The sequence below is a fragment of the Falco cherrug genome, chromosome 2 (genome assembly GCF_023634085.1).
Source record: "Falco cherrug isolate bFalChe1 chromosome 2, bFalChe1.pri, whole genome shotgun sequence".
NCBI lineage: Eukaryota > Metazoa > Chordata > Aves > Falconiformes > Falconidae > Falco > Falco cherrug.
The window spans coordinates 44,259,736-44,272,620 of NC_073698.1; the positions used below are offsets into that span (position 1 = coordinate 44,259,736).

At 37.7% G+C, this 12,885-nt stretch overlaps 1 protein-coding gene across 1 annotated transcript in view; it reads left to right on the plus strand.

Moving 5' to 3' along the window:
* The first annotated feature begins 21 nt into the window (after positions 1-21).
* Positions 22-12,885, plus strand: part of PIBF1 (progesterone immunomodulatory binding factor 1) — a 121,322-nt gene continuing 108,458 nt past the window's right edge. The window contains exons 1-5 of the mRNA XM_055702767.1: positions 22-138; positions 1,036-1,351; positions 2,231-2,331; positions 4,112-4,310; positions 10,324-10,443. Of these exons, the coding sequence (XP_055558742.1) occupies positions 1,100-1,351; positions 2,231-2,331; positions 4,112-4,310; positions 10,324-10,443 (672 nt within the window). The 5' untranslated portion in view covers positions 22-138; positions 1,036-1,099. The remainder of the gene's footprint in view (positions 139-1,035; positions 1,352-2,230; positions 2,332-4,111; positions 4,311-10,323; positions 10,444-12,885) is intronic.

Genomic DNA, 12,885 nt, shown 5'->3' on the forward strand with positions numbered 1-12,885 from the left:
CCCGTCGTGCCGTGCGGCAGAGGGCGGGAAGCGGCGCGCGGCGGCGCTCCGGTCGCCGTGGTGATGGCGCCGCGCGGCCCCGCCCTGAGGGAAGGCGGAAGGGTGCGCGTGCAGCCGGGCCCGCGGCTGCCGGCTGAGGTAAGCGCTTGGCGGGGCGCGGGGGCCGCGGTCGCGCTGCTGGGCGCTCCGATTGCGGCGTGCGCGGGGATCGGTGGGCTAGGGCCGGCTCCCCCTCGCTGCCCCGCACCCCGCCGCTGGCCGTGGCTGCTGCCGGTGTGGCGGTTGCCTGCTGCCTTCCGCAGAACTGGGCGTCCGGCGGGCAGCACTCCTCCTCCAAGGGCCCTCTGTCCTGGGAAGCGGGTGGTGGCGCTGCCCTGTGGAGGTGACAGCGGCCCGGGAGAGCTAGACCTCGGCAGGCTCCGCGCCTTTTGTGGCCGGGCAGCCCGGCTGATGCTGGCCTGGACTCCTAGCGCGGCTTCTCCTTTCCCTGTACGGCTTGGAGCAGCGTGCGTTAGTCCGTGTATTTCTTGAGTAAAAGTTGTATCTATACCTAAGCGGTTGTAAAAGTATGTGTGACTGTCAAGTAAGTTAGCATTTTAAGAACAATGGAGCTACTTCAGAGATGGTGAAGGCGGCCATTGAAGTATTCCTTTACCGTTTTCTCCAGCCTGTCTTACTATGTCCTTTATTGGATGTTCTGTGACACTGTGTACCTCATGAGTCTGGGAAGTCTTCTCTGTGTGTTCTTCTGACAGTGTGAATGGCAGGTGTATGTCTTGATTTAGCTATGACATCTTACTAGTAAGCTTGATTCACACCGGTATTTAGCTTATTGCAGTCAAAAACCTTGTTAATAATTATTTAGGAAGAGAGTCTTCAGGCAGCTCTCTTCTTTGGTGCTTCTCAAAATGTTTTTCTCAGGTGAACAAAAAATGTTCATGTGATGCTGAGAAGTGTTGCTCAGTGGTCTTGTTTAACTGATCAATTTTTCATAATGGCATAATGCCTTTCACTTAGTTGTTTTGATTCTTGCAGCTGATACTTCAGGAGACTCATCTCAAAGTATAACTTTAAGAAGTTTTTCAAATGATAGAAGAAAATGTCACGTAAAAGCTCTAAGGAAATCAGGAAAGTAAACATTTCTAGCTCTTTGGAGTCTGAAGATATTAGCTTAGAAACCACAATACCAACCGATGATGTTTCTTCCTCTGAGGAGAGAGAAGGTACTGTTAAAATCACTAAGCAGCTGATTGAACGGAAAGAGTTGCTCCATAATCTTCAGCTGCTTAAAATAGAATTATCTCAAAAAAACTTGATGATTGACAACTTGAAAGTAGAATATTTGACCAAGGTAAGAAGTGTTGTTCCTTTTGTTGTATGATCTTTTCTTGTTTCTGATGGTTTTGGTTTATGGCAAAAAGATCTGTGAAAAGAATTTCTGTGAATTACATGCTGGACGCCTACTTAATTTCGGGATTGTTTTGAGGAGGCTTTGTTTTGTTGGGTTTTGTTTGGGTGGTTATCTTTAATGAGAAGAGGAAGTAACAAAGAAATGGAAAACTTGGCTGACTTGTCCAATTCATTATACTTAGAAATGAATGAGGTGGGATTGAATTAGTTTTTCTGTTTCTTAAAAAAAAAAAAGGAAAAAGACCTGGTTTCTTACAGAAATGAAGAATAATTGTGTCACTGATGTAAGCAGCCTAGCAGGGCTTCTAACCTTTAACTTGCGCAACACTAGGAAAAGTAATCTGAATACTATTCAATGCTCTGTTAATGAAGATGTGGCTAGAATATACCAACATGCTAATAGAGGATTTTGTTGTGTACTGTTTCCACTAAGATGCATGAAGCTAAGAAAGGTTTAAAAACTTTGCCGTGTGTGTGCAGCCCACTTTTACAGCTTACAGTATGCTAACTGTGACTTTCACTGGCTTGCTGCTCTGAGTTAAGCCTAGTTTGAAATTAACTGAACAAGTAGCTATTTGGCTGAGAAAGAAAGATCGGTTTTAGAATAAGTGGGTTTTGGTTTTAGTTCATTAGGCCAAAATCAGTATCATATTTTTACAAAGCCTTAGTGTGTTTAGGTCTTGTTAGGCAATCATTGCACTTCCCAGGGCATTGGGTTCTCTACTTTTTTCTTTTAAGTTGCTCTTTTTGTAAAATATCTTTTTAAAATTACCAGGATGACTTCGTTTCCTAATTTTATACTTAAACTTTTTATATTTAGATTGAAGAGCTAGAAGAGAAGCTTAATGATGCAATCCATCAAAAGCAGCTGTTGTCTTTACGACTGGATAGTCAGCTGGCATTACAGCAAGAAGATGCTAGGTATGATGGAAGTAAAACTAAGAACTTCGTCTTTAATAACTTAGTTAATATGAGTTCAAATTAATTTATGGACAATTAATGGGAACTGATCATTATGAATTGCAAGAATAGGATTTCTTTTGCAGATTATATTAGTATTTCCATTCTGAAAATTGGATTTACGTATTTGATTTATAGATAAGTAAATCTCACTGGCTGATATTTGTGGTTTTGGTTTCATTGTTACCTTTATTCAGAATTTAATAGGAACTGGGAGGAAGAATGTACTTAAAACCATAAACAGCAAAAGGCAGAGAGGGCAAACTTTCCTTCAATTTAAATTGAATTTTTGATAAGTCTGCAGCCTGGATGACAGGGGAAGGGTAAAGGGATAATGTTTAGCACTTCCATTTAGAATTGCTGATTGGTCAGAAATGCTTTCAGTTGATGATGTAGAAACTTACTTTTCATCTTGCTTTTCTGAAGTGTTTTGAGTTAACCTACAGCTGAAAATAGACTTGCTAGCAGGTTTCTCAGAATTACTTTGTCAATTAAATGTTTTAACACCTGTGAAGGAAGAGCATTACTAAATAGTCTCATGTTACAATAGAGGATGCACCAGCTTTCAGGATGTGACTAATTCGAAGTCAAATTCTGTAGTAAGCCTAGAACAGATTCAGGGATGTGAAGCCACACCTGAGATTAGTTGCAGAAAATCTTTCAACTAAGAGCAGTTGACTGATAGAAAAATGTCTGTCATTCTGTATGATTATTTGCACCAGACCAGAATATTTTTAAGTTGGCCGTACTTGAGTTATCTGAGAAGTGCTCACTAAAAAAGTAGCGATGTGCAAATGTTATTAATAGGCATTAAAAAGTTGAACTACTTTTCTTTCCCCAGTCTTTTCTTTAGTTTTCTTGTCTGTCTTTTACCTCACTTTTCGTCCCAGTTTAACAGAATCTTACACTGTGTGCAGAGTATGTCCTTGCACGACTGCTTTGCTGACCTGGGACTTTCTTTTGTCTTTTTTAACAGTGAGGCAGACATCACCTTGTAGTACTAGCTGGTATTTTAATATTACTTTTTAAATAGTGTAGGGATTAACATGTTTTGAAGAATCATTTAATTTGAATATGTTTTCAAGAGTTACAGCTAAAACCTCCAAAAAAGTAGGTCAGTCACCTTTGATTTAAATAAAGAAAACACTTTGCACATCACTTAAAGATGTTTCAGTTTCTCTTGGTGTATAAATACTTTATCACTCATGATAATAGTAATGATAGTGTTTTAAGGTTGCTTGTTTAAGTCTAGTGGTGTTTGTGGGCCCAAACTTTGTATGTTGCTCTGGGTAGAAAATGAAGAGTTGTGTGTGGAATAAGCTGTAAGCGTGTGCTGAAACTTGGTAGTACACAAATTATGAAGATACTATTCCTTTATTTGGTGATTTACTAGTTCGTTGGGTTTTGTGTGGAAATATATGCTGTTTTTTCATGTTTTTAACCTTTTAGTTGGTAAATTAAGACTAATTTATAAATTCAAGTCAGCATATGTGGAGACTAATTGTCACTTCTTAGATTCAATTCTGTATTGTTGATGACTGAAGTTTCAGGCTTTTTATATATACTGTGTCTGATACAATTGTGTAACCATGGTGGTATACGCTTCTGTGTTAAATACCTAATCTCTGTAAATTTTCTTTACAAAATGAGCTTAACTCACTCCCTTGCCAGGGTATTGTGAAGGTTTGTGACTTGCGTTACCTGCTACTTAATGTCTTCTGTTTTCAAATTTTTCTTGAAGAAAACATCAGGCTCTAATGAAACAAGAAATGGAAACTATTTTATTGAGACAGAAGCAACTGGAGGAAACAAATCATCAGTTACGGGAGAGAGCTGGAGATATCCGTCGTAGTTTGAGAGACTTGGAATTAACAGATGATTGCTATGAGAAGCTGAAGTCTCTTCCTGAAGATCAGCTCTCTATCCCTGAATATGTTTCTGTGAGTATTGTGGGTTTTGTTGGCTTAAAATACAGCTGTATCCTGGGTCTGGCTGGGATGAGTTATCTTTCTTCATAGCAGCCTGAATCTTGCTGTGCTTTGGATTTGTGTCTAAAACAGTGTTGGTAACACACCAGTGTTTTGGATATTGCTGGACAGTGCTTGCACAGCATCAGGGCTTACTCTTTCCCCCATTCTGCCTCTGCTGTCCTCCAGCGAGCTAGAGGTGGTGAAGAGACTGAGAGGGGACAGAGCTGGACAGCTGACCTGAGTTGGCGCAAGGAATATGCTGTACCATTGAGTATCATGCTCAGCAACATAAACTGGAGGTACAGTGAAAATGAAGAGGTATTACGGTGGCTTCCAAGGTGGTTATTGCTCAGAGGCTGGCTGTGGCTGGGCATCAGTCAGCTTCTGAGGGGTGGTGAGAGATTGTCTTTGTGTGGCTTGCTTTTTTATTTTTTTTTTTAAAGTTCAACTCTCACTTTCCTTCACTAGTTAAACTGTTGAGAAAACTTGACATCTGAATTTTCTTGCTTTGATTCTTCCTACTGTCCTCTGTCCTGCTCCCACTGGAGGCAGGAGTGAGTCAGCAGCCATATGAGTGCTTGGCTGCTGGCCAGGTTCAACCCACCACAAGCTGTAAATGGCTTTTGTTTAGAATTAAAGGGATATGCATATAGTAAAGCCAGTCAATACTCCTAGAATTCTTATTCTTCCCCAACTAGAAACAAAGGACCTTCAGAGGCAGATATGCTTCTGGATCAGTCTGTTGTGACTGGATCCCAGTAAAGACGGGAACATTTTGATCCCAGGCTCTGATGTCTTAAGGAGAGTAGAACTGATGATGTATTTTCAGAAGGTTAGACAGATAAAGTGTTACAATTAAATGGTGGGCACATGTTGATGATATGAAATACAGCAGGCTGAAAACAGGAATTTGAAAATCTGCTTGCCAGAACTAGAAGTTGAGATGGCTCTAGCAAACATCTCTTACCTTTCCCTCATGCTTTCCATTTGGCCCTTTCCTATCTGACTGAATGCAGGGGATACACTGCATCTTATAACTTAAGACTAATTTTCTTGATTTCAGAGCTTTGTTATTTATGGCTTATGGGTGGATGGAGGGGCAGGGGTGTACTCTGTTTGCAATAAAGACAGTGCCTTCACAGGCTGTGGGACATGGCCAGAGCATTCTGGCTCACTTCTGAGAATGAAGAGGATTTAGACATGTAAAGCTTAATTCACTAAAGTAGTAGTATTGTACTTATCTATAGAGGTAGTTTGTGAATAATGTAATGTTAAAAAGCCTAGTGCATTTGTTGAGGTATAAATGCTGCATGAGTGAGTTCTCTTGCTGGATGAAAGTCATGGTATGCTGTGCTCTAGATATGTACAGAGAAGTAAAACTTGTCATTCTTATCTAAAGGATGTTCTTGGGGAACATATTTTTAAAAGTTCCAAAACCTGGACATTTGAAAGTACTAGGAAGATCTTAAGGCTGTGAGTGATAAACAAGAACACCTAGCTTGGGGCCTATTAGGTTATTACCCCCTAGCTGTCTACTGTACCCACTGCCCTCTGCAGAAGTATTTGAGAGGGATTTGTTGATTCTTTCACCACCGTGGTCCAAAAATCAGATTTTTAACACAATCTGCAATCCACATCGGCTTGCTTGAAATTGTTTTGAAAGAAGCTCCAGAACTTCAGGAGCTGATTGACAGTCAGTACAAAGAAGACTCTGTAGCTGGGCAGGACAGATACCTGGGGTTAGTAACCTTGCCAGCTGCTTTAAGTGAAGCTGTCACAGCACAATTAGAGTGTATAGATTGTATCTGTGGGTAGAGAGAGGGGCTCTAAAAAAAGTTGTGAAGTGGGAGATATGAGTAACAAACACCTTCTACCCCTAATCTTCCTTTCTTTCCCTCTTGAGTTTAACCAGTAAATGCTGCTTTTGTCTATTAACTCTTAACTCTACTACTTGTGTGGTTAATGATGCCCCTTTGCTCTTTACACGTCACTTTTTTCTTTTTAAGTCCTTTTTTAGCCAAATTATTTTTTTTTTTTTCCTGGAGAAGACATTCTAAAGGTAAACTGCAGTAAGATGCTGTTTTCTGCTTCTCTCAACTTCTTTTGGCAACAGGATCAGTGTGAACCTGAGAGTGTCAGTTAAGCTTAGTGATCATTTATTATTACTTTGAGTTATGCAGCTGATACAGATACTGGGAGGCTACCTAACTGTTTTGCATAACTTGTCTATGCATCCAAATGGTTTCTGAAGGCTAGGAAAAGGATGCTGAAGAGAAAAAAACTATTTTTCTGATGCTGTTTTCTGCTTTGCTTACCTAAGGAGGAATTGTGCATTTCTCAGGCAGATAAAATCTCTGGCTCCAGATCTTTGTGCAGACTAATAGTATAGTCTACTGATAGTAGGATAAAATTTTCCTTGGTGAGAAAGAGTTCTGCTTAGAGGACTTGAGCAAGAAATTTCCACTTTTTTTTTTTTCCTCTATTTATCAATTATAAAATACTGCCTTACAGTTCTTCAGGATAGAAATAAATGTATATGTAATACTTACACTGTATTTGAAACTTGTTATACTGGACAAACAGCCGGAAGTGCCTAATGCAGATTTTGTATATAGAGATATTGCAAGTTTAAAGTACTAGAATTAAAACAAATGAGATGTTTTTCACTGTGCTTCCACAAAGGGGTGCAATAGTGATATGTTACAGCAAAGACTAGGTGGTGTTTAATGTTAGTGATGATGACAAATTAAAAAATATGTTTTAAGCATCTTTCTCATAAAATCAGACTTTTTTGTTTTGAACTTATGTGTAAAAATTTAGATTTTTTTAATGTTTATAAGAAAGATTTTTTTAGAAACAGTATATGCAACATTTTAAAGCACTTCAGGTTGCTGAACTGATGCTTGGCAGCTGGGTCACTTCATGTGTTCGCTAGAGTGAGCTGCTTCTGTAGTCCTTTGTAAAATGTTGTTTAAAAATGTTACCTGCAAATTCTGTTTGATCTGGTTTTAATAGCAATATCTTTTAGTTGCATCATTTTGCTAACAACAGCATAGGGTTTTTTTGTTTAAGAAGGTAGTTAACTGATGCAACTAGTTTCACATAACTTCATTTAACAGAAGCCAACTTTCTCATCCTCTGCACCCACACATTTTTAGCTTAACTCTAGTTTTCCATTAAAAGTGGCAAACACATGCTAGGAGTTTGGGGTTTTTTAATTGTCTAAAAGTGGTAACTTTTTCCTTTACAGCACATCTGTATAAATTCGTAGTTCTTAAGATATACAGTTGTTTCTGAAATCCTGGTACAGTAATTTTTGTTTCTGCTCTATTGACTTGTCAAGAGGCAATGTGTGCTTTGACTGCTGAGTTACATGAATGTTTATTGACCATCAAGCAAGCTAAATAACAGTAACAGTTGAACTGCTGCTACAACCTTCCTCTCATCTGCTGCATTCACTTGCACTTTATTACTATGGATTGATCTTTTCTTGGGAAGGCTGTGCAGATACACTTATCCTTGATACCTGTATCCCATGTCATCTTTGTTTGATACTGGGTAATCTGTTTTGAGGTCGTTGTGGTTTGGGAAGTAAATGTGGCATAATGACATGTTAGGTCTCCAAGGGAAATCATGGTAAAAATACAATAACTTAAGTGAAAAGCTAGGTTTGGTTTAAAAAAAAAAAACACAACAAACCACAGTGCTTTAAATGTTTGCCAATTAGTGACAATCAAGGAAAAAAAAATTAAAATTTTGTAAGCACTTTTTTGGGGAAAAAAGAGGATTTGATTGAAGTACAGATGTAATCAGACAAGTTCTTAAAGATTCTTAAAGATAGATGAAAACTGTAGTCAGCAAAAGCTGTAGTTAAGAAAATAAAATTGTACTTATTCACTGCTATACATGCACATTTCTAATTCTTTTTTCCGAAGGAAGTAGTTGAAGCCTGTTGTAGTTCAGAAGTTAGAAAGAAACCACAAAGCTAACCTTCACTGCTTGATTTCATGCAAACCCATTAGAAGCAATATGATTTCACAGGTAGATGTGAAAAAAATACTTAAATGTTAAAGGAATAGAATACTGCAAGAAAAAAATAGTAATGAAGCAGTAAAATAAGGCAATAATATGCAGTTAGTTCACTTCCCAAATAGAAAGACAATTTATAGTTTTAGTTATAGCATCTGATGGTTCAATTTGTCATTTGGAATTTTCAGAACATGAACAAAAAATTATACCTTGTTTTGGGTTTAATTGAATTGTAGTTTTAAAAACCATCCTTAATCTTATTCATTTTCTCTGTAAACTTAGACATAGCAAATTGAGAATCCCTTGTTACCATTAAAAACAAATAAAATAGCAACTATATTTTGTGAAAGTTTGCATTTTCTTTCAATAAAAAATAACTTTAAATTTATAGCATGTCTTATTTTAGCTTATGTTTGGTTTGGATCTAAAGGTAAGGGTGAAGAGTCGAGCTCTCTTGCTGAGTACAACAAATTCAAACAACTGTAACTTTCAACAAGCACAGTATTTGGAAAAACTTGAAAACAAAAACAAAAAAAACGCCATCACTTTAGAAAATTTCACTTCTCTGTCTTACTACTTATCTTCCAGTCATGTTGCACACTTGCTTTATTGCATAAAGCAAATTACACCTATGTTTACATCACAAATTTCCATGGTTTCTGTGTTTTTTAGAATTGTATACTGTCAATTACATGAACTATATGTGGAACTTTTCTTTTGTCTTCTGCTATTTACAGCTACCAAAAGAGACCTGTCTTCCTTCTGCATGGAAGTGTAGCACAGCTTGCTCTTGGATGCTTACTTCACCTGTGCTTTCTTGCTTGTATTTCTTCTTTAATCGTGTATCAAAGCATTAGTGATAGGGGGTGTGGAGTAGCTTTTGCATGAAAATAACACTTAATTATCTATTCTTTTATTTTCATCCCCCAAAACAAACATTTGAAGGTATCAAGTTAATCTGGGAGCAACAGCCTCTGTGTACGTGTGTGTGGGTGTATATCAAAAACGTTCTTTCTTCTTTGTCTCCCCTTGGTTTTTTTACTACTGACTTTGTGGTTTTATTGCTGTGTTTTCTAGTATTTTTTTCTGTTTCAGTAGAAATGTTCTGGAAGAGTTTTATGCACCTGAGACTTACTTGTCTGAGACTATGCTTATGACTGGAGTAGGGGAAAAGGGAGGAGTATTTGTTATAGAATGTTTTTTAAAAGACTTTTACAAGGCTTTCTTCTCCTCCCCCCCCCCCCCCCCCCCCCCCGCCCCCAGTTTTAATGTAGTGGTGTAGAGTCCTTCAGAGGCTTAATTGCATGATGCAGCCAAATCCTTATTACAAAATGTTACTTCCGAAAGCAGGGGCCGGGGGAGGCAGTTTCATGGGTCTTCCTGGTCATGGGCTGTTCCCACTTCCTGTGCTTGCTCTTGCATTTTTCTTGGTGCAGATTCAGCACACTGAACTGGCAGAAAACAAAACTAATCTCTTTCCATTTCTACAGAATCCATAAAAACGTGTATCAGCTTGGGGAAAGTTAGCAGGTTAAGCTGGTTTATTGCTAAATACACCTTTTTTTCCCTTTTTTACACTGTTAATCAAATAGGTTCTAGAGTTAGCACAAGTAACAGGGTGGAACCATGTGGTCCATTAGCAGCTGTATTTTTTCAGTGGGGCAGCTGACTGGGAGCTGCTTTAGCTGAACAGAAATGTGTATCTTGACCTTTATTCATCTTTTGTAATTCAGTGCCAAATGTAAATTGGTGATTTCTTTGCTGCTGCTGTCAAAGGCTGAAGAAATACACTGTCTTTGCTACAACATTTCTCCAACCCCAGCCAGATTACTGGTATGCACTAGAAATCATTTGGTGAATTAATACCATAAAATATTGAATTGATTTGGTTTGGGGATTGTAGTTTTGTGGTTGCAATTTTGCTGGTCTCAAATTTGAAATCTTGTTCTTCTAGATCCGATTCTATGAAGTAGTCCATGCCTTAAGAAAGGAGCTAAGTGATCTACAGATGAAAAAGAAGAGCCTAACAGAAGAACTAAGTGGGTACAAATCCCAGCTGAAGTGTCTGACAGAGGTCTGTGCACCTTAATTATCTTGATTAAGAGACTGTGTAAAAATATATGATGCAAAAAGCTCATTGTCCACATATTTAAGATATGAAAGGTTTTTTGCTGTAAAAAAAGTTAGTGGGGGAGGAAGGGAGGAAGAGAAAGGGGAAACATGCTACGTATGTCCTTTGTCCTTGCATAACGTCTAATTCTACGTTACAGCTACCCTGCAAGATGTTCAGTCATGAGACTGTTCAGGATACACTCTTACCAGCTATGTTGTGCTTTCTGAGAGCAAGGTTCAAGGCAGGGAAGCTGAGACAGGACATCAGTCCACCAGTAGTTGAAGACGCTATGACAGTTCAGTGTATAGTGTTTGAGATGCTGATGTCTTTGTAGTAATTTGCCTCACCTTTTGTTTGAATGATATAAAAATGCATTTAAAAATTCCTTGGAGTTGCATCATCTTTGTTATGCTTATCAGCTTTTATATTTGAATTTCCCTGTTTATTTCTATACTAAAGGAAAAGATAATTTGATTTCAGGTAAGGTATAAATGCCAGAAGTAAGAGAAACAAATTATCCAAATACATTTAATTTTTATTTTCAAAGAGTAAAACAGATGAAACAGTATAAGGAGTGTTGTTTTTAAGGTATTTACAAATATTTATAGTATCCTCAGTATGTATACAGCTGGGAAGATAGATATTTTAGCTTAATTCCACATAAATCTGGAGTTGTGATAAGACTGTTTCAGGTATCCATAGTATATTTATCTAAATCATGGGTAGCGGGGCTTAAATGCCACTGTCATTTTACTGCTACTGAAATTATTCTTCAGTTACTACCTTTTTTTCCTTGAAATTTACTTACAGAGTAGTCGGGTGTAAAGAGATACTCATTATACGGGATTATCTTGTGAAATTCATATTAGTTACATTTCTCTTTTTGATTGAATTAGAAAAATTAGTCAATAAAATCTGTGCATTTATGTGCTTCAGCATCATTTTGTGTCAGCATCTTTGGTCATAATTGAAATTAAATCAATCCTGTTAACTCTGATTTACATGAGCATTTTTCTTCATTGTACTTTTAATGTGCTCTGATTTAATAAAATTCTATAGGAGGATTTCAGCCTTCTAAGATTTGACTGACATCTGTGTTAATTTTTGCTGAAGCAATTTCATGGGATAGTAGATGATAATTAAAGTTGTGCGAGAAAGATTTCTTGGTATGTTGACCTTTCCTCAATATAGAAACTTCTACTTTTGCCCTTTATGTACCGCATGGTGGCAGTATCCACCTATCCCACTCATTTATTTTTTCAAAGTTTGACGTTTACTGTGCTTTTTCTCTTGATGCTGACGGGAAACCACTAGAATGTTGCTTGTGCTGAACTGAGGTGGTTCTTTGAATGCTGATACTCTGTGTAATCATGCTTAAAGTGAGAGACAACTAGTGAGAATTAATACCTTGTTTTAAAAAAAAATACAGGAAAGAGATCTAGATGTTGAAATATACAAGAAGAAAGGTTTAATAAAAGTTATTCCTTAGGATTCTCAGGTTTCAGATAAGATCACTTACTACAGTTCTTCCATATGTAAAAATAAACCCCAAACCTGAGTCTTCATTCTATGTGTTATGCACAGTGATGACGTGTTTTGGGTATTTAATGAAATGTGACCTGGTATGAGGTATTTTATGTATGGAGAGACTTAAAAGTGTCTGTATTCTGCTTCTGGCAAGTTCAGATTTGACCTAGTGACTTGAGTGTCACTGTAACAAGGTACCTCAGGTTGGTTCAGATAGTAAGAGGAGCATCATCAATACATGAGGGTACTTGAGAATCTCTAATGTACTTTGTAGACCAAAGCTAACAACAATTCACATCTCTTGCAGTTTACAAAGAAGTGGTTTCAAGGTTTACTGTTGGCGTAACTTACTTGTTTGCGCTCCTTCAATAAGGTCAAGCCTTATTGCAAGTAAATTTATCAGTAGGAAATAAAGCATTTTCATTCAGAGTCTTTACTTATTATACTCTTCTTTTACTGTTTTTGTGGTATTCCAATATTTCTTTATTTCCAGCTACATGAAACATAGTTGCTGAAGTTTCTTGCCTGTTATTAAATGACTTACATTCTTAAAATCCTTCTTCTGGTTTCCCATCCAGTATTCCTTAAATGTCAAGTTTTCTCCCAACAGTTGCAGTATTTCTGTTTTCTGCATAGTTTATCAACAAAGTATCTGTTCTGGGTTTGAAACTTATTTAGGAAACTACTAATACAAACATTTGAAATACAGTCATCACTGAAGTTAAGACTTGGGTTTTTTTCCCCTCTCCTTCCCTCCGTAAAGAGCAAACCACTTCCTAAATAAGCATTCCTTTTTTCTAGTATTGCAGATAATTAAAGCCCTTCCTAATGAGTTTCAACATGGTTTTTTTTCTCCTCTTTGTAGAACATGGAAAG